We start from the raw sequence: 26,420 nt of genomic DNA, 5'->3' as shown, positions 1-26,420 counted from the left end.
GTTTGGTGCTATGTAGACTCAATCTACTGACATCATGGTTGTGGGTCTCAGTGCTCAATGGGGTTGCAGGCTCTCATCAGTCCAGTAATTACAAGCACGTAATTAAGATTGTTGAGGCCACAGGGGAAAGATAGTGGTGTCAGGCTGACAGCATTCAAGATTCCACTGTTGCCACTCTACCACTGCCTTTTTGTAGACTGCTGTAGACCAAGGCCCAGAATAACTCTGGGATATTTGTATGGTTTCTGCAGTGTCCTTGACTGGAGGTGTCAGCTATGCTACAGCCACTGAGGTATCAATATATGAGAGTACTGAGATAATCAAAGGCACCTACAAGACGTGCTAAAGGTTTTCGTAGAATATGGACTCGAGGGCTCTCGTGGTGTAGTGGTACTGTCCCTACCTCTGAGCCAGGATGCTCAGTTTCAAATACCACCTGTTCCAGAGATCTGTAATAACATCTCTGTACAGGTTGACTTGAAAATAAAAACCAAAAGAACTGCGGATGCTGGAAATCGGAAACAAAAACAGAAATGGCTAGAAAAGCTTAGCAGGTCTAGCAACATTTGTGGAGAGAAATCAGAGTTGATGTTTCAGGTTGACCCTTTCTCAGAACTGTTGATTAGAAAGTATCTGGAATATAGGTCTGAGTGTCAGCAGCATTAAATAGGGCAGGAAATTGGGACCTGGCGTGCAGCTACAACATGGAGGAAAAACTGATATTGCAGGTGAAACTGAGCAAGTCTGTGGGAAGAAAGCAGAGTTAACATTTCATGTCCAGTGACTCTTCATCAGAATTATTAGCAGCTAGGAAAATGTGGTATTAGTACCGAAGATGAGATGGGGGTGGGTGGGAGAAGGGGAGAGGTGGACAGATGGAGATAGAGCCCAGAGAGAAAAGAAGAGAGATGAATGGGATGGTTAAACAAGGAAATTATGGACAGCAGGCCAGGACAGAAGGAAAGCTGAATAAGTGACAATAAGAGCCAAGAGCAGGAGAGACTGGGTGAGCTGTGCTGAAAGCAACCCATGTAATGTGATAATGGGCCGAGGAGTATTTGGGAATGGGTGACTGTGCTCAAAGCAGCCCGTGTCATTATAGGACTGGGTGTGGGATGGGCTTTAAAAAATAAAGAGAGTTTAATGTGGCTCTAAAGTTATTGAATGCAATGTTTGACTCCTAGAAGCTGTAGGGAACTAAGTAGAAAATAAGATGTTCTTCAAGCTTTTACTAAGGCTCACTGGAACACTGCAGCAGGCCTCCAACAGACATGTTGGCAATGGGAACATGGGAGTGTGTTGAAAGGGCAGGCAGTTGAAAGCTTGGGGTAATTTTTGCAGACAGAATGTAGGTGTTTGCAAAGTGGTCACCAAGTCTCTGTTTTCCCCAATGTAGAAGTGACCATGTATTGAAATTATAGGGTGACGGGATAATAGTGCATGATCACTGTCTTAATTTTCCTAATTGAGGGCAATGGGTTAAATAAATGTTAAGAGATTAAATTAGACATTTATCTTGGGTAAATTTTAAGTTTGGTATGTTTAAGTACGCATAAGTTTTTGAGGAGGTCTTTTGATGTAGTGGTAGAATTGCTGTCTCTGAGAGAACAGTCTCGGTTCAAGTCTCACTCCAGGACTGGACAGCCAAGGAAGATGCATCCATAATGCAGCCAAACAGAGCAGTTAAGAATGGGTTAATGACCTGTGTGGTCCATATTGGCAGAATATGTATCTGATTATCATTATAGTTGACCCAGGAAGCATGCTTGTAGTGCATACACAGCATTGCCCAGGCTAACACTCTGGTAGTCAGGGCTCTGCCTACATTCTAATTTCAACTTCTCTGACTTCCATAGCACTGACTCTAGATGCCTTTGGAAGTGAATCCTGGAGCCTGGTTTTCACATTGTGGATACATGATGAATTCTGTAGTCTTTACAAGATATTAATTAGTAAGTTGTGGAAAAAAATTTGCCTTTCCTTGTGCACAATATTTTCTGAGGACAAATTTGTTGCATTTTGAATGTTAATAGTTAGACCTCCACAGTAGCCCATGATGGTTAGAAGAAAGAATTGTGGATAACAGGAAAGAATGAGTGGTCTCAGGAACAAAAAAAACCTAACAACTGAAACCATGACATAATTACCTATTGTGTTGTCAGTACTGATGAAATATCCAATTTTAAAAAAAGGTGTTTATTTCACAAATATTGTTGGTGTCACAGCTTCTGCTATATTAAAATCCTGACTTGAATTTACAATTTTGAACAGGGACAGGCGAAGGTGATGTTGATGATGCAGAGCGGCTACTACTACCCTTTCTTGAACGGTATCCAAAGGTATTGTGTGGGAGAAACAAATGTTTCATTTTAAAATATTGTAATCCTATCAAAATTTATTTGTTATTACTTAAAGTTATGTCTTCCTGTTCCTGCAGGGTGCCATCTTCTTGTTTTTTGCAGGAAGAATTGAAGAAATCAGAGGAAACATAGATGCAGTAAGTCAAGATTTTGGGCATCAAATGGGCAGTATCTCTTTTTGATTATAGTACATGGGTGGTAATCTGGCAGAACAGATTGTCCATGTGTTACAGAACTGTTTAATTTCCATAACACTGAAACAATCAACAAGTTTTACTTCCAATTGTTCCAGAGAAGCGTAACTGTCATCTGCCCCCATCTTTTAAACATAGAGAATACTGCTTCTTGATAAATTGAACTGTATTGGCCTCAACATTACCATCTTCGTGCAACAATCTTTATTTGACCAATTTGTAAAATTCAACTGTTATCACAAAGACTGGGATAAATTTCAAGTTTGCAACCTTTTTCATTAGTATTCTGTCCACAGTACCACAAGCATAATTCTAGCATTTTTAATTGGATATTTATTACGCTGTCTTTCTTCCTCTGCAGTGGGGCAGGAGTGACTTAAAGCAGCATCGGTTTTGCTTCATATTAGATTTCTTTTGAAATTGTTTGGGCTGTTAGAGGTCATGATAAATTAAGCTCAGTAGATTGGGATCTTTTGTCTTCTCTTGTCTTTACTATTGCAAAAACGTTTAAGACATGAATTCATCAGTAAAGTGATGGAAGGGGTCATCACTAGCGCTATTGAGTGGAACTCGATCAGCAATAACTTGCTTACTGCTCAGTTTGGGTTCAGGGTAACTCCTGACCTCATTACAGCCGTGGTTCAAACATGGTCAAAAGAGCTGAATTCCAGAGGGAAGGCAAGAATGACTGCACTTGATACCAAGGCTGCATTTGACTGAGTGGGCATTGAGAATCCCTGGCAAAACTAGAGTCAGTGGGAGTTGCGGGGGAAACACTCTGCTGTTTGGAGTCATACCTTCCTCAAAGGAATATGGTTATGGTTTTTGGGAATGAGTCATCTTAGCACCTGGAGGTGTTCTTCAGGGTGGATATTATCTAATCAACTTGCTCACTGTTCAGAGATGTTATTGCACATCTCTGGAGCAGGTGGAAAGTGAATGTGAGTCTCCTGGCTCAGGCATGACCACTGTGCCACAACAGCCCTTTTCCTCAGGGTAGTGTTCTAAACCCAACCATCTTCAGCTGCTTCATCAAAGACTTTCCCTCTATCATAAGGTCAGAAGTGGGGATGTTCACTTATGATGGCACAATGTGCAGCACCATTCACGACTCAGATACTGAAGCAGTCTATGTCCAAATGCAGCAAGACCTTAACAATATACAGGCTTGGGCTGAAAAGTGACACGGTGGCTCAGTGGTTAGCACTGCTGCCTCACCGCACAAGAGACCTGGGTTCGATTCCACCCTTGGGCGACTGTCTGTGTGGAGTTTGCATATTCTCCCCGTGTTTGCACAGGTTTCCTCCCACAGTCTAAAGATGTGCAAGTTAGGTGGATTGGTCATGCTAAATTGCCCACTGTAGGATGAGCAGACGAGGTGGGTTGGCCATGGGAAATGCAGGGATAGGTTGGGGGATGGGTCTGGTGGATGCTTTTTTGGAGGGTCAGTGTGGACCCATTTGGGCCAAATGGCCTGTTTCCCCACTGTACGGATTCAATGATTGTATAAATGTTCTTCATTCCACACAAGTGTCAGGCAATGACTGTTTACAACAAGGGAGAATCTAACTATCATTGTTGTCATTACCATCAGTGATGTTACCATCGCTGAATCCACTACTAAGCTGGAGTTGCCAGTGACCCAGAAATTGAATTGGACTAGCTACGTATGTAGTGGCTATAAGAGCAGGCCAGTCACTTGAAATCCTGCAACAACTAACTCCCCTCACAACTTGACTCCCTAAAACCCATCCACTGTTTACAAGGCACAAGCTTGCATGGGTGAGTTTAATTCCAGCAAGACTAAAGAAGCTTGACAGCATCCAGGACAAAGCAGCCTGCTGGATTGGCATCATGTCCTTAAACATCCACTCCCTCCACCACTGACGCTCAGCAGCAGTATGTACCATATAAAAGATGTGCTGCCGAAATTCAGTTAGGCTCCTCAGACAGCATCTTCCAAGCCCACGTTCCCTTTCATCTAAAAGGACAAGGACAGCAGGTACATGGAAACACCCTCAGCCACCTGCAAACCATTCACCATACTGACTTGGAAAGATATTACTGTTTCCTCAGTGTCATTGGGTCAAAATCCTGGAACTCCCTCCCTAATGAAATTATGCATGTACTTGCAGCACATGGTCTGCAGTGGTTCAAGAAGGCAGCACCCAACATCTGGTCAAGATCAACTAGGGGTGGCCAATAAATGCTGACCCACCAGCGATCTCCATGTCCCATGAATGAATAAGAATTGTAGTGATTGTAACGAGGTCAGCCAAGTGGACCTCATAGAAAGAGTTCCCTGATTGGGGCTGTTAATCTGGTCTAATTGGGAATCCTTGGCTGACTGAATAGGAGTGTAAACATCCTGTTCACTCTGAGAACTGGCTCTGAGGGAGCTGGATTAGTGTCAAGGACTTGCCATGTGTAAATAAAGGGTGACTTTGTGACAGGATACTGGCTTCTGTGGAATTATTTCAGGAAATGTCTTTGTTTTACTGAAAGCATAACTGCGGAGTGATTTTCATTTTTTAGGCTCAGGTTCTTCTGGCTGTGGGACCGAATGAAAATAAATAGATTAAAATAACAAGGAAACAGGCATGTGTGTTGGGCATCTTGCATTCTGTCCTCACCCCACACCCAACAAGTTTAACTGCCCTGTCCCACTGTGCCTACTGGGTAAGGGAGGGGCATTAAAAGTCTCTTTAAATAGAATCGTAGAATGGTTACAACACACAAGGAGGCAATTCAGTTCATCAGATATCTGCTAATTATTTACAAGATCGACTCGCTGAGCCCCACTACTTCATATCCCTACAAATGTTTCCACTTTAGATAATTATCCAGTTTCATTTTAGAGGTCTGTTTGAATATGCCTTGACCACACTCTTGAGTTGTGCATTCCCAATTCAATCACTTTGTAGAAAAAAAATACTTTTGTTTTTACATTTGCTAATGAGCTCCACCACTGGTGCTTTGGTGCAATCCCTTTATGTAGTTGCAGAGAGACACAAACCATGCTATACATGACTGAGGAGATCTTCTCTACAGACCAAGTGTGAACTAATCAGCTTAAACTTAGCAAATGAGGAGGTTATGGCTTGGTTTCAGGGATTTGAATTTGCTTACTATATATAAAAAAAAACTTGAAGATTTCCATGTTTACCTTCAAGTGAATCTTTATTTTGATCATTTCATTATACACTTTTGTTCAACAATGCTCTAGGCTATTTTACGCTTTGAGGAGTGCTGTGAGGCTCAGCAACACTGGAAGCAGTTTCATCACATGTGCTACTGGGAGCTAATGTGGTGTTTTACTTTCAAACGTCAGTGGAAAATGGCATATTTCTATGCGGACCTATTGTGTAAAGAGAACTCATGGTCCAAGGTGAGAGTAACTCTGCTTGTGACAATTGGTCTGAGAAAAACAAATACTTCTCTCCCTCTTCCAGCAGTTCCTCGGGTTTCACCTCCCTAAATAAATGCTGGGATTTTTAAGTATGCAGCCTGATATTTTCCTTGGAGATAGCAAGAACTGCAGATGCTGGAGTCAGAGTCAATACAGTGTGGAGCTGGAGGAACCCAGCAGATCAGAGGAGCAGGAAGGTTGACATTTCGGATTTACATCTTTCTGTAAACCGAAAACATTGACTTTCCTGCACCTCTCCTGCCTGACCACCTGTGCTCTTCCAGCTGCACACACTTTTTTCTTGTCTGAGATTTGGTGTAAAACATTGCTCAACTAAATTAAAGATTCATCGACTCCTTTGATTGTTCAATAACAAAAATCTTTTAAAAATATTATCTATCTGGACTGCGTATTGCATATAGGAAACCTTTCAATAAAGCAATTGTAAGAATCTTGCTTACAATTTAATCCACTTAGTCAGTAAGGCAGTGGAAATCCCAATGTCGTTGAGCTCTCAAAAGTATGCTCAAAACTGGCAATAGTAATGCTGGATTGGCATAATTAAGAATTGCAATGGGATTGAAGTGTGATGCTAGAGATATATGGGAATACTATTTAATGCAGTTTGATATTTACTGAATCATGAGACAAATGTAGAAGTACACGTCCAGACAAGGTTACATTCCCTGATTTGTGTATTTTCAAAATTTGTACAATTCTGGTAATTACAGATATGAACCATAATAGAATAAAGAGCCCCTTGGTTGTTGCAATGTATTTTTAATTGTTTCTATGTATTCTGCATGCACACGATAATAAAAACTAAATACCTAATTGTAATGAATTATGTAAATACAAAAAATGTAAAGTCTCCATAGTCTTACTACATCGTAGGACTGCTCTGTCGTTAGAGAGCAATGAGAGATGATGGTTTAACTTGACGGTCACTGCGCCTCTGGCAAGGGGAGAGGTTGAGAAGGAAATCTCCTCATGGTGACCTCAGCCAGTGTGGGAATTGAACCCACTCTGGCATCTATTGGGAAGTAACAAAAATACCTGCTATAAATAAAAAGCAAGGTCAGATGGCCTCCAGCCATATTTTGTGGTTTGTACTGAGCACACTTTGTTTCATTTTCATTGAACTAAGGTTTCATTGATGTTATCTTTTTGTTAATTCCTAATGTGAAGTAGAAAGTGAGAGGAGTAAGGACATTGTTAACCCAGTGCCTCTGCTGCTCTTAAACCAATCTTTTAGATAGTGTCTCCCAAATGAATTAGCTCAAAATATAATTGTGCAGCTAGTTCATTTTTAAGATCATGTTACCTCTTTTTCACTCTTGAAGAAATGTTTGTTCTATAATGAATCAGCAGATCACTGTTTTCTGTTCTATCATCTGTTTGTATCCTGAGTGAAATTTATTGATAATATGCCCAATTGTGGAGCTTCATAATACTTACAAAGTTCAAGACTGAAGTAGAGATAAAAGATGATTGGGTTTGAATATTGTTCTGAGTACTTAATGTAAGCTAGGCCACCTGTTCCTTGGAATAATGAATATGTCTGTGGCATTTTTCAGATTAATATCATCCCTACTAGCTAGCCAAAAGTCTCTGATTTTCAGCTAAAAATGATGCACTCCTAGTTTGGTTAGATTTCGGGTTGGGAGAATAGTTTTAAATATGTTGCTTTCCCTTTGAAAATGAACCAGAAACAAATGTCATTCTCGTGTTTAGTAATTGAACAACAAGAGAAAGACACAGACACGGGGAAGATAAAAACATTTTGCAGCTTCCAAATTACCAACATGGTAAACAGAATCTATCAAAAGGGAGCTCAGTATTTCCAAGCTTTTTTTTAAAAAAAACCCACCAGGTTGGTAAATGCTTTGATCTAATGATGATCAGCACTTGCAACCTCAGTTCACTGTCTGTCCTTATTTGGCATTTAATGATTTCAAAGACAAAACAGGATTACAGTGAAAATATGTTTTTGCTTCCTATAGTTAGGTTTGAATGTAATTTTGGACAGATGAGATGAAATCCTCCCTGCTTTGATTGGAAAACATCTATTACATAGGTGATGTGGAAGCCAGTTTCCACCTGTATTTCTAATGTTATGAATTGGCTATTTGTTTATAATATCTGATAATTCTGAGAAGGCTGGTCATTCCTCTTTGTGGAAGTAATTTGTCATAGTTGTTATGCGAAAGAAAAATTGAGGAAATGGTAACAATTGCTCTAATGTTTTCCTTCCCCATTTAACAGTCAACATATACGTACATGAAAGCAGCCTACCTCAACATGTTTGGGGATGAGGACTTCAAACCTTTTGGGGATGATGAAATTGAACTATTCAGGTCAGTTGTTTAATTAGTTATATTCTTATTAAATTACAAATAAATGAAGACGAAAATATTATGTTCCAAGAATCAAAATATTGACATTTTATGCTTTTAATTTCTTGATCTAACATCTGATAATACAGATCGGTCAAGTTTAGGATTGAAATTCATGTTTCAGTGCACATACTTTTTTAAAGATAACCTTGTTGAAAAGGAAAGAGAACACTGTATAGCAGAACAGAAATACTGTAGTCTTGCATGTTACAATGATCTGCTCTTTCTGCTGAATGCTTTGTAGAGTCATAGTCATATAGCACGGAAACGGACCCTTCAGTCCAATTCATCCGCACCGACCAAACATCCCAGTCTGAACTAGTCCCATTTGTAAGCATTTGGCCCATATTCCTCTCATCCCTTCCAATTCATGTACCCATCCAGATGCCTTTTAAATGTTGTAATTGTACTTGCCTCCTCCATTTTCTTTGGCAGTTCATTCCATACACACACCACCCTCTGCATGAAAAAGTTACCCCTCAGGTCTTTTTTAAATCTTTCCCCTCTCACCTTAAACCTTTAGTTTTGGACTCACCCAGCCTAGACTTTCTGCAAACGACATACAGCATATACACACTGATTCAAATGATTTCCAGAAGTAATTGTAGGTAATCATGTTCAACATGCATGTACATCTTTAGGAACTTTGTATAACAATTCATAAATGTTCCCAGTTAACAAACAAACTCGGAAACAGATGGCACCAGTCTCTGTACAGGGGAATTGAAAACATCAATTTCAGAAGGCTATTTTCTTTTAATGCTCAACTTTTGCCCATTCCGGATTTTACTGAGGGTGTTGATTGCTTGTTTAGGCTAAGGATTAGGAGTAGCAAATGCTTACTACTACTACACCCAAGTAGCAGACATCATGGTTGAACAGAGTATTCAATCACATTGGATATCTCCGGAACAAAATCCCAACCTTACCTAATGTTAAATGTAAAATCATAGTACCAAAATTTTGCAATTCATCAATAGTGATACTGATAGAAATTACAACACCTCTGCTATCACTCTCCTTGAGACAGTAACTCAGTACAGCTCCCTGTGATATGCAAGTGCCTGAATGCTTATGTGGTCAGGTTGGTAGCTGCCATGGAGAGACAAGTCCAGAAGTCTGAGTCTCATTGCTCAGCACTAAATGGCAAGGCAACAGTGGGATGAGGGGACCTTGACCTCACTCTGGTTTCCCCTTCTCTCCAAGGAGGCAGGCCAGTGCCAGAATGCACTAAGCCAGCAGAGGAAGCACATGCTGGCCCCCCAGAAGTCTCTTTTCAGGATACTTTAGAGGCAACCAGGTATTCCACCTCCACCCTACCTGCCACCCTAGGCCTAAGGGAGTTCAAGGTGTGTAGAGTGAACCTGCTTCTGGGCAGAATACACTGAACAAATCTTGACCCTCTAATAGTAGACACACTGAGGTTGCTTGGCCAAATCCCAAGGCAAACCTCTTTAGACTGCACTTGCAGTTGGGATTACACAAGGAATGCTAACCTCAGTAACAACAAAATATTTGCAGTCAGTATAAAAATGAATTCCTGCAAATCTGATTTATTGAACAAAATTTACAATGATGTCCTGTCTGAGTTCCTGTGGCCGACACATTTATGCGCTGTAAGATGCTGAAGGTGTTATGTCATTTAAAGAACATTTTTATCATTGTAATGGCCCAGCTCTTTCAGATCTTCATTGTCCATCTCATAGTGTCGATGTGCCGTCTCGTTCTTTGGAGCAGAGGATATTGGATATTGTGTCCTTAGCCTGGGCAGTGCAAGTACTGAGTCACATACATGATCTGCATGGAAACTTGAAGTTCAGGAGTCATCCTACATCCTTTGTTTCCCCAGTGAAAGGAGATAGTTCATTGCAGAAATGCTGAATAGCATTACCTGGGGTTTTGACCTGTACTCTGGACAGGGTACAGTGCCATTGTCCAACCCTCAACTGTGCAGCATTGTATGAAAGATGAGTTACTGTAGTTTGCCTGCATCTTTGCCACATCATGATGGTATCTATGACTACAAGCTCCTCGGTAGCAGTGGCTTTACATCAGCTGGATGCCCTTGTGGATGCATGTGTTCCTCATTCATTTGTGTCGCAGCTTTTAGTGCAGTGGCCACAGGGACCACAACAGCTTCTGAGCCTATTTCCATGTTGGGGACAGTTCCAATGAGCAACATCAGAAGCTAAGCAATGAACAAGATGGTAATGTGATCTTCAGCAATTGTAGTGTGCACATATTGCATTTAAGCAGTATCCTCCAAGAATTGCAACATGGAGGACCCCAACAAGGAGGTCAGTGGCATCCTTCTATTGTGACTGTACATGTCATCACCCTTATTCAGACATCTGTTGCTCAAGCTGGTGGTTGCACATACAGTAAGAAATTGTACCTGTGGTAGCAATAGTAAGGAGCTGTCCCTCACTCATTGAGCACTTGTTATTGACAGCATGATGGACTGAAACAGCGGTCGTGCTAGAATGAGTTGCAGGCTAGGCCACTCCCAAATCTACTGTATCCCCATACAATTCATTTATTTAACTGTCCATCTCCCACTTATCCATGAACCCAGCCATGAAGTGTTGATGTGCCAGACGTAGTAGTGCACTGCCCTCAACGCTCTCCTGTTGAAGCCAGGGCAATACTGACTGTTGATGACATGCCCCTCAACAACTTTCCATGTTACTCCCTTTCCCTCCCATACTGTATCATCTGCATCACCCCTTGTATGTTACATTGACCCCCTTCATGCTATTACATTGTCTGCATCCCAGCATGCTACCTCCAATCCCTAAATTGAGATTCTAGCTTCCCACAGCAGTGACTGCTTATAATCCCCATTGGCTTTCGGTGGACAAAACTCCAAAATTGACCATAGCCACCCTGTTAGCCAATTTGGAACGATCAGCACCAACTGGAGAGTGACTTGGCCCTTGACTGATTTCTGTGCAACTCCCTGGATTAGTTGGATCTCCAGGACTGACCATGAGCCACTTCCTGGACTGTAATGATAAAGACCCCATGACCTTGTTCAAATCCCTAAACCAGTAGCTGCCCTTGACTTACTGTGCCAGGAAACCCTGGTTGAAGTTTGTCTCCTTTGTTTGAAGACTAGACTTTGATACATGGCCATTTAGTTGAATCGTATGCAATGTGCTTGCTGTGTAGGCTTCTAGCACATGACTGGTATAAAATTGACAGAGCCCGTACAGAAAGCCTTCGACTAATGACTGCTGATGACCATGACAAGCTAGTTGACTTTTGGTGTGCGCAAGGCAAGAGAGAGGCACTGTGAGCCTTTAAGCGCTGGCTGGGGTGGAAAAGTGCAAATAAGCAAGGCAAGGCTTATGTGCTCCGAGCATCAAAGTAGGGACAAAGTGAGTGAGCATCAAGAGTGCAAGCAAGGAATCCTGAGAGATTCCCTGGTCCAATCAATGAGTTGTGTGCCTGTCCCTGTGTCCGAGCAACAGCATTCCAATTGAAGGTGCCAGTGCGCATCAAAGTGTCGAGCTCGATTATAAATATATCAGAGGTGTGCTATGAGGATGTGGTGAGGCTGTTTGCCAATAGTGTGGCCTGAGATGTTGGGACTGCTATCCAAGATGGAGGCACGGTGGAAACCAGAAGCGAGCTAGAGTTGCCAGTACCTGTTCTGATTTTCGTTTTGGAATTTTTTGCTGCTTTAGTTTCTATCCAGAGGGTGGGAGAATGGGGAAACTGATATCAATGAGTCAACGTTATGTAATAATGGCATACAAATAGGCCTCTCACTGTTTGCTGGCAAGATTTTCATCACTGTTCACCACTTGGTTAGAGAATGGCAATTTTTCATCTGAACGTTGAGAATCCAATTTCTGTCAATCTCAACTGACTCACCAAGGCCCAAATCAATCAACAGCCACAAAGATTCTGTTTTCAAGGATTCAACCTGTTTTGAGGTGAGGATGCATGTTCTGTTAGGTTAAGTACATGTTTAGTCTTTCAGTATGCCCACTGCCAATACTTAACCACTAGGCCAGGTGGTGATCCATTGTGTTACAAAGATACTTGCAGAAGAATTGGAAAAACTGAAGTATCTGTGCCTTACTTTAAAACTTCCAGCCAACTTTGAGTTTTAAATGTTGTTGATTTAGAACAAAAGTCAGGTCCTAGCAAGCAAATCTATGCAGATTATGACAAATTGCTGCGGAAACTCAGCAGGTGTGGTAGCATCTGAGAAGAAAGCAGAGTTAACTTATGCGGAAGGTGAAATTGGGAGAGGGAAGATCGGGAAGGGAGAGGTGAACAGATCATTGGAGATTGAGCCCATGAGAGATATGAAAGGGGTCGGTGAACAAGATTATGGATAGCAGGCCAGGACAGAATAAGTGATGGTAAGTGCTCAGAGTAGGAGAGATGGGGTGAGCTGTACTGAATGCAACCCATATAATGTGGTAATGGGCTTTGAAGTACATTAGAATGGGTGACAAGTGCTAAAAGCAACCCATTTCATAACAGGACTGGGTGTGGGGTGGGTAAAAGAAAATATGGAAGAATGGAATCAGACTCTATGAAGTTATTGAAATCAGTTTGAGTCCTAGAGGCTGCAGGGTCCCCAAGCAGAAAATGAAATGTTGTTCTTCGAGCTTGTGCTGAAGTTCACAGGAACACTATAGCAGGCCACCGATGGAAATCAGAATCAATTCTGCATGTTTCAGTAGTATTGTGCGATAAACTTAGTAGCAGCAGTCCTGCAGTAAAGTGCTTCCCCCTAGTGGCAGCACTGTGGATGATTACTTCATATCAAAGGAGGAGAGATTCTTGCTTAACAGGGCAACAAAGTAAAAGAAATATCAGCAACAAAAAGTTAAATTATCCAATCTTCAACCTAAAGTTTGGCACCAAGATAGTCTTGTTTTAATCAACTAATAGTTCAGATAGCTTATAAATTTAAGATCAGATTTTCCCAGACTGGGAGGCAGTTGTCTAGTAGTAGTAATCCAGGCTGCCAACCTCGTGTTCCTAGCACGTAGGTTTGAATCTGATCATGCCAGATGGTGAAAATGTGAGATCAGTAAAATCTGGAATTAAAATCTAGCCACATGGCAAACATGCAAACATTTTTGATTAGTGAACCAGATGGGTTTGTACCGTAATGTCCTTTTTAGGGAAGAAAATCTGTAGTTCTTACCTGATCTGACCTTGACTCTTTCTTTTTAAAGGGCCCTTGGACAACTAGGACTTGTGTTCAAGGTTGACTGTATCAATGGCATTCACATCCTATGTATTTTTTGCTGAGCCTAGGTATATTTTTCAGTTTGTGTATCATCGACATGAAATCAGGGACCAGCCACCATAGAGGACACCTGTTATTAGGAATTTCCCTAATAATGATGTTGGAAAAACAAAGGGCCAACTTTTCTGAGTAGTGAAAATCACAGATTGCCACTTATTCCTTCTGATTTACCCATCTCCAGAGCTTAGGGTTTCTGAATAACACTTCAATATCAGGATAAAGTAAAAGATTTTGCAGCAACTGCTCAAGTTACTCGTCAGAAACACACCCTTCCAGTACAGTGCAGCAGCTAGAGGCCAAACCATGCTCCACATGTCCAGCAGTAACGATCCTAAACCATCGTTGAGAGAGAAGATAATTCTGTAAGCTTAGACAGTCTGGCCATGGACTGCGTCTTTGTGATATGGCCCAATAGGTTGACTACCAGTCTTAAATCCTTTCAATACAACTTTTGACAGGTGCTAAGACAAGAGTCTCCTGGTCAGCCAAGCTTGATTTGCAAGGTGAAGAATAGAGCATACGGCAGGGGTAAAACCATGTTTGCTTGACACCTTATTCTGACTCCACTAAATTAATCCTTTTTATCTTTGTACTGGGCTGTATGATGGGCGATGGTACTTGTGACATTCAGATTTTATGTATTTGTTGTATGAATACTCTATGCTAGAAAATATTGGAGAATGTTTTAATACTCCAATACCTCACATGCTTTGTCATCAGAAAAGTGCCAAGTATGAAACAGAAAATCGCTGGGAAGTCTCTGCCAACAGAGAAGTTTGCAATCAGGAAGGCTCGACGGTACCTTTCACAAAATCCGGTAAAACTCCCAGTACCTGCTCTGGTGAGTACCTTTTTAGTTTCAGAAAATTTGCCACTCTGTTCTTTTACTTTGCTTTCACCTCTTGGTAATTGTGAGCAAAACTACTCTCATTGTATAAATCTGCTGTAATTGATTCTCTCTCTCTTCCTCCCTGTTGTTACTCTGGTGCAGCTGTCATAGACAAGGCTAGCATTTGTTGCACATCCTTTATTGAGTTGCTGCATCTTGAGCACTGAAGTCCATTGTGTCCTCTCGCTCATTTTATTTGTACATTTTTCTCCAATCCAGTTCGCCTTGCTTGTAACCTACAAAGGATCAAATAAGAAGTGAAGTATTAAAATATGTGCACAAAATAAAAATCACCTAATTTCTCAAATGGGAAAGCTTGGTTTTTAAACAGTAATGCTTAGTTCTAGGTTCCACAGTGAGACGAAACATCCTCTCCCCATCCATCTTGGTTCAAGATGTCCTCCTGCTTAAATAGTCTCATTTAAATCAACCTTCAGCTTCTAAAACTCAAGCAGATACAAGGCTAGCTTGTCCAACCTTTCCTCGTAAGGCAACCCACTCATTCCCGGTATTTAGTCTGATAAATCTTCTCTCAACTGCTTCCAACAAATATTTAAATAATATGGCCTAATCGTGTGGTCCCATCAGTGTCGTGTATCTGAAGCACAACCTCCCTACTTTTGTATTCAATTCCACTTGCAATAAGTAGTATTTTAATAGCTTTCTTAATTTCTTGATATACCTGCAGACTAACCTTTTGTGATTCATGATGTAAAACAGCCAGGTCCCTTTTATAAATCTCAATTCTACATTCTTTCCTGCAAAGATCAGGCAAATAGTGTACAGTTAACCTGTTGGTATCCTGCAGTAATCTTATGTTAACTTCACAATTTGCTGTCATAGCTATCTTTGTGTCATGGGCAACCATATCTTTATCCAAGTCATAAATATTGCAGTAGGATTCATTTTTATAAATTAAAAATGATCATTTTTTTGAGTTTGGATTTTAAAATTGTGGCATATGGAGATGGATTTCTTTTGTGAAGAGTTTATCCAAAAAAAAATTCACACTATGATTTGTCTTTCTGGTGACCTGATCCAGCATGTCAGACAGCAGTTGCTTAGGAAATCTAGAGTTGAAGCTTTGGGCTGTTCAGAGGAGTCCTCACTTGGGTAAAAAATAGTGTCTCTGTCTTAGAAAGGCATATAGGATAGTTCAGGGAAAGTGTAGTTTGGTTGGTAATCTGCAGGTTATTAAAAGCTGAGGAAAATCAGTTTTGAACTTTAGTTAGGCCACACTTGGAATATTGCATACAGTTCTGGTTACCACACTACAGGAAAGGTGTGGATGCTTTGGAGAGGGTACAGAAAAGGTTTGCCAGGATGTTGCCTGGTATGGGGAATTTTAGCTATGAAGAAAGGTTGGATAGACTGGGATAACAAAGTGTAGAGCTGGTTGAACACAGCAGGCCAAGCAGCAGCTCTTGGCCTCTGCTGTGTTTCATCCAGCTCTACACCTTGTTATCTCAGATGCTCCAGCATCTGCAGTTCCTACTATCTTGGATAGACAGGATTTGTTTTCACTAGAATGTAGAAGGTTGAGGGGGTGACCTAATAGAAGTTTATACGATTGTGAACAGCATTGAGTGGAACATGAGGTTTTTCCCAGGGTAGAGGGGTCAATTATTAGTTTTAGTATGGAAGGGCAAAATATGGCAACACACACTTGGAAGGCTGAAGGGCCTGTTCTTTGAAAGTATTTATGTAAGCAGAATTCAGTTCACAAGAAGAATTGGGGAAAATCGGTTAAATTGAACTTAAAAAAAAAAAGGGTAATTTCTCTGGATGAGTCTCCTTAAGTGTCAAGAATTAGGATTAGACTTTGTTTTGCTGTGTTTTTTTTCCTACGTAATACACTTTTTATTCTGCAGCCTTGATTGTTTCAGTAACTGATCACAAATCAACAAGTTAAATAAAACAAAACCTGTCAAGACAGATTTAATTGCGATCTGACTTGTCCAATTGTTTCATCAGCTGGGATCATAATATTTATTACATTTTGCCAACCTTTGTCTGTACCCTGCTTTCAATTAACCAGTCAATCTTTGATCTTTGCCAGTTATATAACTCTCTTCATCATGAGCTTTCACTTTCAACAATAAGCTTTTAAGGTACTTTAGCAAATGACTTCTGGAAATCCAAGGACAATATAATCCATTTGTTCCCCTTTATCCACAGCACATTACATCCTCAAAGAACTCCAATGGATTGATCAAACATTTTCCTTTCACAAACCAAGGTTAATTCTGTCTGATTACCTTAAATAAATTTAAGTTACAGAAAGGCACTTATTTAGTAATAGCTTCTATCATTTTCCCTATGACAGATGCAGATGATCAGCAGCTAATTTGATAAACACTAGAAATTTATTTTTGGTTAGAATACTTCAAGAAACACCTGCATTTAGGGTGTAAAAATGTGCAAAAGGTAATTTGGTTAATGTAATTTCAGGAAATGATGTATATTTGGAATGGCTATACAGTAATTGGGAAACATCAAGATATGACTGAAGGTATGCTTGAGACACTTAATGAAGCAGAGAGAACACTTGAAAATGGCCCAGGTAAGTCCAAGCCGAAGAATTTTAAGTTTAATTGGATCTTAACACATTAAAGTAGTAACAGTTCCTTAGAATTAGGGAAAGGTATGAGGGAACTGCCGTATGACTTGTATACCTGCAGAGTTCAGATATTTTTTCAGTAAATATATATTATCTACATCTTCAGATTCTATTGGTTTTAATTAAGTACAATGGTGAAAGAAAATTGTTCTCTGAAGGTTGAATGGGTGTAGATCTTATTCTCCAGTACTGTAACAGTTACACCACTAGACGAACCAGGGGTTAGACTAATAATTGAAAGAATGCAAATGCAAATTCTGGCATGGCACTTCAAGAATTTGAATTTAGCTTAATTTATAAATGAACCAGCAGACAAGTGATGACTAGAAATTTGTCATATGGTGTTATTTGTCATAAAATCTCAACCAAACTTCCCTCATCTCGTCTGCCATATAAGGAATGATGGCCCCGGGTAGTTGGAGACAACGTACCTTCAAAAAATACACCACAGGCCTTTTCATGCACAAACTGGATTCCAAATTTTCCCTCATTACAACAGCAACGACACTTCAGAAAGAACTTCATTAGCTATGAAGCACTAAAGGGCATTCTAAGGATGTTTAAAGTCTTATGTAAATAAACAAAGTCCTTAGGGTACAAAAAGATAAAAGGATAAACTGGGAAATCCATATTTTTTTATAAATAACTTTTCATTTGCAGTAACAGAGTTTCTGGTTGATGACCAGTGTTTGGTGAAACTGCTCAAAGGCCTTTGTCTGAAGCACTTGGATAAATTTTCAGAAGCAGAGCAGTACTTCCATTGGATTCATACAAAGTGAGTAAAACTGACATTCAGATTCTAAATTAGACTGTTTTCTCCAATATTGTTAGGGAAGCCTAAGACACACAATATTGTTTAACAAAAAACTTAGAACATAAAATGGAGGGGTGAAAATATAAAACAAAATTAGGAAAGCAAAGAGAAGGCATGGAAAACATTTGAGAAATCTGAAGATATTTTATAAATAGAGGAAAAAAAAAACAAAAGTGAGAGTTGGGCCTTTTAAGGACCAAGGTGGTATCTTCACCAAAGGACATATGATTTTTAATGGATAGTTTTTATTTGTTTTATTAAAAGGACAATATGGACATTGCAACTGAGAGAATGGGAAATCTTAGTGAAATTAAAATTATTATTCATCTGGAATTGGAGACTTATCTTCGATTAAGGGAAGAAACAAAATAGCAGAGAAGCTGAAAGTCCTTTTCAAATCCTCTTCCTATACTCTGTTTGAGACCAGAAAGTTAACATTTTCTAGAAAAGGATAGGCAGTGATTACAGCCCAGTGAGCCTAACATTAGCCATAGGAACATTGTTGGAAGAAATTCAGGGACAAGGTAATTTCCATTTGGAAAGATATGGTGTCTCTTGACTGAGAAGAGTGGCTCAATAATTATACCTCTCCATTGAACAAGCCAACCCAAAATGTTATTTATTTTTACACTTAATTGTAACAAATGGCAGAAAAAAGGAATTATAATCTACTGCTATATACCCCTTTTACAGCCCCAAAATATATACACACACATTCACTATTAAGACAGACGAGAGGCAGTTTGATACAGATAATCTACATAGAGAAAACAAAATTCCAAGTGATCCATAGTTTCATGGGAGAGTTAAGGAATTCTGAGAATTTTTGATTTCAGCAATTATGATAAATTATTTTTGTTCCAGTGAAGGTATGAGTCCAACTTCCATTCCAGGTGAGGGGCACAAAAAAGGAAAATTATCAAAGGCAGCACATATTTAAGAGTAGATTATACCTGATTAACATGGATGAATTTGTATGGATTTTAGCCAGTTGATTAAAATGAGCAAATATCTTCAAGTTAACTAGTATTTGCTGTCACTTTATTTCAGAGAGCAGAAGATCAAATACGACCATTACTTAATTCCAAATGCCTTACTTGAACGTGGTCTCCTTTGCATGCAAACAGGAAGAAATGATAAGGCAATAAAAATTCTGGAAAGTGCAAAGTAAGAAAATTGAATAATTGTGAATTAAACATGTCTTTACCTTTGGCCTTTCAGCATATTGTCCAGACAGTTACACTTCTAACAATATGTTAAGTGGGTAAAGTAGTACAGCCTAATTCAATATGTTCTAGGCAAAAAAACATGAATATTGTTACAAACAAATTAGAAACGGTGGACTGATACCTTTCCCTGTCCCACTCTTCTACTGGTTGCAAATGAGTTTGCATTTAAAAGGGAGGTGATATTGCTAGTTATATCAGATTGTATATAGCTGAGTATCAAGAACAAGTCAGCCAACTTCCTTAAATGAAGAACAATTTGTTTGAGTATTGATGAAAAAAGTGTCAAATGTGACACATTTAGGCCATTTTGCAAGAAACACTGAAGTAACAATTATACTGATCTGATTGTTTTGAAAGTGGGCTAAGTGAGAGAGTAGTGACAGAGAATGCAGCAGTTAGATTATGACTGGCAGTTAACAGCCCAGTTTTGTTGAGGCAGGTTGACTGGAATTATTCATAGTATCGCTTTTGAGAGAATGAACCCAAAGAAAAAGGCACAAATGCTAAATTTACACCCAGCAGAGAACACTACAAATTGTTATAAGCAAATTAATCTGTTTTTCACTCCAGAAACCTCAAACTTGGGTAAATGGTGTATACAATAACTCTGCTGACATGTGACTGTGTAGAGAAGATACTATAATGTACTAAACTGAATCACTGGTTAAAAAGCTACTGCATTGTTTTAACAGAACAGATAAGCATAGTAAGCCTAAAAATTCAACCATGTCTAGTCAGGAGGCACTAAGCACATATTGATATCTATTGCTATAAAGGGAACACTTGGTACCAGCAATAACATAACCACATACATCAACCTGTAGTGAACACTCTTTCACATCCCTACCTTCTTATAGTTTACAGATATTCCATAAAAACAAAAAACTTACCTGGCCAACAGACTAATGCCACCACCTTCTCCAGGGCAATATATGCTGGCCGAGCCAGTGATGTCCACATGCCATTAACAAAAAGAAAATAACAATTTAGTAACATATGCCTCTAATCCAGGGTCCTCACACTTAGAGGCTCTTCTACCATTGTCTTTATTACTCATTCATGGGGTTTGGGCATTCTGTCCACCATTTATTCTATTTCAAATGGCCTTTAAAGAAGGTGATGCGAGATAGCTTCTTGAATAACTACAGTCCAATGCTGTTAGGAAAGGAGTTGTAGGATTTTGACCCAGCAACAGTGAAAGAACCGAGCTATGGCTCCAAGTCAAGATAGTGTGGGGCTTGGGAGGGAACTTGCAACAGTATTACTGAAGCAACCCCACTGCTGGTTAACCCTGCATACAATCCTTTGTTTATCATGTAATTATGAAACATTTCAAATTTTACCCTTGTAACAGTTTTAGGTACAAGTTACCTGAGAACATTGATTATATTGAAGCCCAAATGAATTTACGTTGTTAAGTGGGAATGTCACCCAAAGTATCTGCCAAATTACAAACTCCACACTGAATTGTGAACTTGGCTCTGGCTTTCACACCTGGAATTTGTGTTATTCCTATCTACAGACCACAGTCTTGAAGGTAACCAATTTTTAACTTGATAAACAGTCAGTCAGTCAATAATGTGGAACTCTTGAAAATAACAATCACAGACCATACAATCATATGAAGGCTTAAGGCAAAAATCTAACTATTTGAAATGGGTAAGAATGAGTAATTAACTCAGTAACAATCACTTGCCGTCCTTAATATGGGTTACTATTTAAGCACCATAAAGTGAAGTAGTTTCTATTTTCATTGACTTCCCTTGTAAGTCATGACAAACATATCAAGGTGAGGGAAAATAGAGCAAGACCTTTGGACCACATGTGCAATTTACAAATTGCAAAATGGAGACGATTTGGTACGATATTGCTGGGAGAAGGCATTATATCATTTAGAGACATTTTTGCAATGAGTTTTTTTTTAACATAATGGAGCAAGTTAATGAGTGACCTGCTTAAAGCTGTCAGTCATAAGATAAATTAGTAATTGCTTTATCCCACTAAAACATCCTGGAGGTTACCATTAACCAGAAACTGAAGTGGATTCACCATATAAATAGTGGCTACAAGAACACCACCGGACTCTCCAAAGCATATTGACCATCTAAAAGGCACAAGTCAGGAGTACGAGGGAATACTCCCCGCTTGCGTGGATGAGTCCAGCTCCAATAACACTCAAAGCATGGCATCTTGCAGGACAAAGCAACCTGTTTGACTGGCACCACATCCACACCCTCCCTCCATGACCAACACTCAGTACATACTACTGATACGATCTACAAGATGTCCTTCTAGATGACTGCAGTGTAAGGGCAGCAGATAAGTGGGAACATGACCATCTGCAAGATCCCTTCCAAGCCACTCCGAATCTTGGAACTCCCTCTCTCCCTATTAGCATTGTGGATCTGCCTGCAGTAGTTCAAAGAAGCCAGCTCACCACCGCTTTCTCAAGGGCAACTAGGGACAGGCAATAAATGCTGACCTAGCCAGTGATGTCCACATCATACAGGGGGTATAAAAAATTAGGATAATCATAACATGAATAAAAGGAGACATTAGAAGATATGCTTTCACGGAATTATTTTCTACATATAATTGCAAAGTCTATCAAAAGAGAATTAGCTATTTCAAAGATACATTTTAAAAGGTTTGAGAATGAGCAAGATGCTGGGTCTAGTCTGTGTGGCTTACATGTAGTATAAAAAAAAAATCAGAGCCAGCCCCCATTTGGCTCATACATTTAAAAGCTTCAGCAATGTGAAAATTTAGTATTGGATCTTGGCTGATCTAATTGAGATAAGAGGAGCAGATCAGAAGCTAGAGTGGAAAGCCCATTGACTTTCTTAACCTAACCCTTGTGCCGTGTAGATTTTGGAAAGGCAGAAGTCAAGATAATATGGAAAAAAAATCATTTTACTGGAATAAGGGCTAATCTAACAATACATAAGAAACATCAAAAATAGGAGCAGGAGTATACCCATTCTGCCCTTTCAGCCTGCTCTGCCTCTAATATGATCATGGCTGAGCATCCCAACTTGGTACCTTGTTCTTGTTTGTTTTTCCCCCTATCCTTGGATTCCTTTAACCCCAAGAACTATACCTAACTCCTCCTTGAAGGCATTCAATATTTTTGGTTGCAGAGAACTCCAGATTCACCACTCTCTGCTTGAAGAAATTTCTTCTCATCTTAGTCCTAAATTATGTACCCTGTATCCTTAGCCCGTGACCAAAGCATAAGCAGTGTGGAACTGGACCAGTTGAAGTCCAATGCTGAGTTAAGGGTGGCAGATCAGAAGCAAGAATGGCAAGTCACTGACCTTTCCTTCCCCCCACCCCAAATGCCTGAACACCATCCAGGACACAGCAGCCCAGTTGGTTGTTCCAGCTGCCAATCATTAGCACACCTTAAATACAGTGTGTGACATATACAACATGTATTTAACAGGTTGCAAAGATTCTGATCCAACACCCCCGTGTGTGACCTCTATCATTTGGAAAAACAGTGCGCCATAACTTGCAAGCTCACATCCCAAGTCATTCACCATCTCAATTACAGCACTGACAGTATAGTTATGCCATGTGGAATTCGAGGAGCTCACCATCACTTTCTTCAGGGCAATAAATGCAAGCTTCACCAATGATACCTGCAACCAGTGAAACAAAAATTTAACTGAATTGCACAATGTCAAATGAAAATTGCCTTCAGTGACCTTTCATGTCAGCTATGCTGATAACAGGTAAATTACACAAAAGAAACAGGGCAATTGAGCAGAAACTGTAAGTTCATATCAGTCATCAAGTCAGAGATATACAGCATGGAAACAGACCCTTCAGACCAAGTCATCCACGCTGATCAGATATCCTAAGTAAATCTTGTCCATTTTGCCAGCATTTGGCCCATATCCCTCTAAACCCTTCTTCTTCATACACCCATCCAGATGCCTTTTAAAATGTTGCAATTGTCCCAGCCGCCACCACTTCCTCTCGCAGCTCATTGCATACATACACCACCCACTGTGTGAAAAAGTTGCCCTTCGGTCCCTTTTGCCTTAAATCTATGCCCTCTGGTTTTGAGCTCCCCCATCCCGAAGAAGGAGAAGACGACGACACCAACACTCAGCAGGTCTAGCAGCATCTGTGAAGGAGAAAAGAGTTAACGTTTCGGGTCTGGTGACCCTTCCTCAGAACTGTTCCCCAGTTCTGAGGAAGAGTCACCGGTCCCGAAACGTTAACCCTTTTCTCCTTCACAGATGCTGCCAGACCTGCTGAGCTTTTCCAGCAACTTTGTTTTTGTTCCTGATTTACAGCATCCGCAGTTCTTTTGGTTTTTACCTTCTCTATTTACCCTGTCCATGTCCCACATGATTTTATAAGGTCACCCCTCACTCTCAGACAATCCAGGGAAAATAGCCCCAGCCTATTCAGCCTCTCCCTATAGCTCAAACCTTCCAATGCTGGCAACATCTTTCTAAGTCTTTTCTGAACTTTCCTTCAAGTTTCACAACATCCTGCTTATAGAAGGGAGGCCACTGTTGCACGCAGTATTCCAAAAGTAGCCAAACTACTGTCCTGTACAGCCACAACATAACCTCCTATCTCCTATACTTAATGCACTGACCAATAAAGGCAAGCATAACAAACATCGCTTTTACTATCCTATCTACTGCGACTCCACTTCCATGGAACTATGAACCTGCATTCCAAGGTCTCTGTTCAGCAACACTCCCCAGGATCTTGCCATTAAGCATAAAAGTCCTGCCCTGATTTGCATTTCCAAAATGCAACACCTCACATTTCTCTAAATTAAACTCCATCTGCCTCTCCTTGGCCTATTGGCCAATCTGATCAAGATACCATTTGTACTCAGGTGACCATCTTCACTGTCCACTACACCTCTAAAATTCTGGTGTCACCTGCAAACTTTCTAACCATACCTCCCACCCATGCATTAACATTTAAAAATATATATAACCAAGCACTTCTTTAAATGCAACACAGAAAAATGATTTAAGATAGACATCTCTCCATGAAACAAAATAAAAAGGTTATGCCTACAGGGGGAGATGAAGTAGGGTGAGAAGAGACTTGCGTAAATAATGTAATGTAAAATACAAAGGACTTGGTTTGATTGGTAACTGCATTAGATACCTGCAGAAAAAAAAGGGATCTTCCACAGATAAAAGTCAGCTGAAATTGTTTAGAAATTTAGAAACATGTCATTTCAACTTAAAAAGATCAGTTTGTTTTAAGCAGTTGAATTTCATGGTGTTGTATCCTACTGTTGAATGGTACAACCAAACAAAGATAATCCAGTACATTGCTTTAAAAAAAAAGACAAAGACATACTGCCAAAGCTTTTAGTCTGGTACTCATCAAGACAACTGCAAGAATGTCAAATTTCAAAAATAATTTTAAATAGGAGAAAAGGGGTGGTAACTGGTTTCCAAGTTGCCCTTGATTTGTTGAGAAGTTGCCATAAGGAAAGCAACAGAAGCATTACAAGTTTGATCAGTTACTGCAGATTGGTTGTTAGTGCAGTCAGACTTATTCAGGTAGCACTGTCAATCTCAGAATCTCGGTTATTTTAATGGCTTAAAACATAATACGGAGCAATGAGAAGTGATGCTCCAAAGAATTGAGTAGAGAGAAGGCAGTGTAAAGAAATTTAATTTTTCTAAAATGTATACAGTTGTATGTTTTCTGCATATTTGCTACTCTCTTTTAAACCGTACACCTCTGGATAAAGATTTTCAAACTGTGAATTGTTTAGGAGATCAGTTATGCAATCTTTTCCCCCCTCCCCCAGGCAAAATTACAAGAATTATTCAATGGAGTCAAGAACACATTTTCGAATTCAAGCCGCACTACTTAAAGCAAAATCTCACACGCACAATGGAAATCAATCATTGCCTTCTCCACCTTAAAGTCGAATTATTGATACAAGAGAACTACAAATGATAAGCAAAATGTTTCCTTCTTTGGAGATTGGTACACAAAAGTAGGTGCAGAACAACAGATTCTAGAAATCTGAAATAAAACAAAGTACTGGGAAAAACTCCAGTTCTGAAGAGTCATATTTGACTTGAAACATTAACTCTGTTCCTCTCTCCACAGTTGCTTCCAGACCTGCTGTGTATTTCTAATGGTAATTTGTTGCTATTTACTGCAGTACAAAAATCACTAATCAGGTTCACATGGTTTATGTACACAACTGGGCATTACTCTTGCTCGCTCTCTCAAAGAAATGTAATAGTGTTTTGGTGATCTACAGCACAATTATTTAGACAATTATTATGTGTAAGAATGTAAATGTATAATTCTATTTGGAACTACATTTGCACAAGACATGGATCCCTGAAAGTCACAACCAAGGATACATTTTAACACCCCACCTCTCCAAATTTGTGTACCAGTCAAACTCAAGTCTACAAAACTTCTTTTAAGATACTTGTTATTAGTTTAATACAATCCAAAGATGAGAAAGGTTCTGTACTAGAGTAAGTTATCACTTGAAATGTTATCTGGTTCTCCCTGCAGATGCTGCACATCAGAGTTTCTCCAGAACTTGGTTTTTATTTCAGATTTCCAGCATCTGTTATTTTACTTCGGTTTATTTAAACCTGATTCAATTGCGTAAACTGCCTTCATTTAAATTGGGAAAATAACACAAAACAGTTTCATTATTATTAATTGCAAAGACATTGGTTGCAACATAGGAAGCCTGTTTCACTATAGAAACAAGTATTAAAAGTAGTTCGTGTCTAGTTTATGGTATAGTTACGTATTATACTTAATCACCTTTAAATTTTGCTGAAGGTGTTTAAAGTTGTGAACATAAATACATAAACAGGTTGTTTTCCTTAAAATAATTATCTGCAAAGAGGATACTTTGCAAGCTAAATGATGTTTGAAAGCTAGGTTCTGAGTCATGACCAAACTCAAAACATGAACTTGGTTTCCCTCTCTATCAATGCTACTACTCCAAGCGATCAGACTGAAATAATCAAGGGAAGGACTGGACACACAATACAGCCTTGTCATTTCAAAATTAATTCTTATAAAGCCTATGCTGCTTGAATGTAAAGGATCCTGAAAAAGTTGGGTCTGGATACCTCAAGTTTTAAGGCTCATTCTTGTTGCAAAATGGGAACATGCTTCTCAGGAATAGATCATAGAATCCCTACTGTGGAAACTTCCTTCAGCCCAATAGTCCACACTAACCCTCAGAACA

General features: G+C 39.6%; 1 protein-coding gene and 1 long non-coding RNA gene across 2 annotated transcripts; one reads left to right on the top strand and one right to left on the bottom strand.

The window, feature by feature from the left end:
- The first annotated feature begins 2,267 nt into the window (after positions 1-2,267).
- On the top strand, positions 2,268-21,040 carry LOC125484157 (tetratricopeptide repeat protein 39A-like). The gene is made up of 9 exons (XM_048601647.1): positions 2,268-2,339; positions 2,438-2,497; positions 5,781-5,942; positions 8,229-8,320; positions 14,358-14,478; positions 16,978-17,089; positions 17,807-17,921; positions 19,011-19,127; positions 20,544-21,040. The coding sequence occupies exons 3-9, from the start codon at positions 5,841-5,843 to the stop codon at positions 20,605-20,607; spliced, it is 723 nt and encodes a 240-aa protein (XP_048457604.1). The 5' UTR covers positions 2,268-2,339; positions 2,438-2,497; positions 5,781-5,840; the 3' UTR covers positions 20,608-21,040.
- LOC109928332 lies at positions 14,650-21,226 on the bottom strand. The gene is made up of 2 exons (XR_007263000.1): positions 20,080-21,226; positions 14,650-14,762 (listed from the first exon to the last, which is right to left on the bottom strand). It is a non-coding gene; the product is annotated as an uncharacterized LOC109928332 (long non-coding RNA).
- Between the last annotated feature and the right edge of the window lie 5,194 nt (positions 21,227-26,420).

This window comes from Rhincodon typus, chromosome 10, assembly GCF_021869965.1.
Source record: "Rhincodon typus isolate 14 chromosome 10, sRhiTyp1.1, whole genome shotgun sequence".
Classification (NCBI taxonomy): Eukaryota; Metazoa; Chordata; class Chondrichthyes; order Orectolobiformes; family Rhincodontidae; genus Rhincodon; species Rhincodon typus.
This window is presented reverse-complemented; position numbering and strand designations above follow the sequence as displayed.

Bases quoted from the DNA above. Each gene is read 5' to 3' on its own strand.
- LOC125484157 (XM_048601647.1), top strand. From the start codon at position 5,841: ATGTGCTACTGGGAGCTAATGTGGTGTTTTACTTTCAAACGTCAGTGG. The intron at 14,479-16,977 runs GTGAGTACCTTT...ATGTAATTTCAG, and splicing joins AACTCCCAGTACCTGCTCTG to GAAATGATGTATATTTGGAA. The intron at 17,922-19,010 runs GTGAGTAAAACT...ACTTTATTTCAG, and splicing joins TTCCATTGGATTCATACAAA to AGAGCAGAAGATCAAATACG.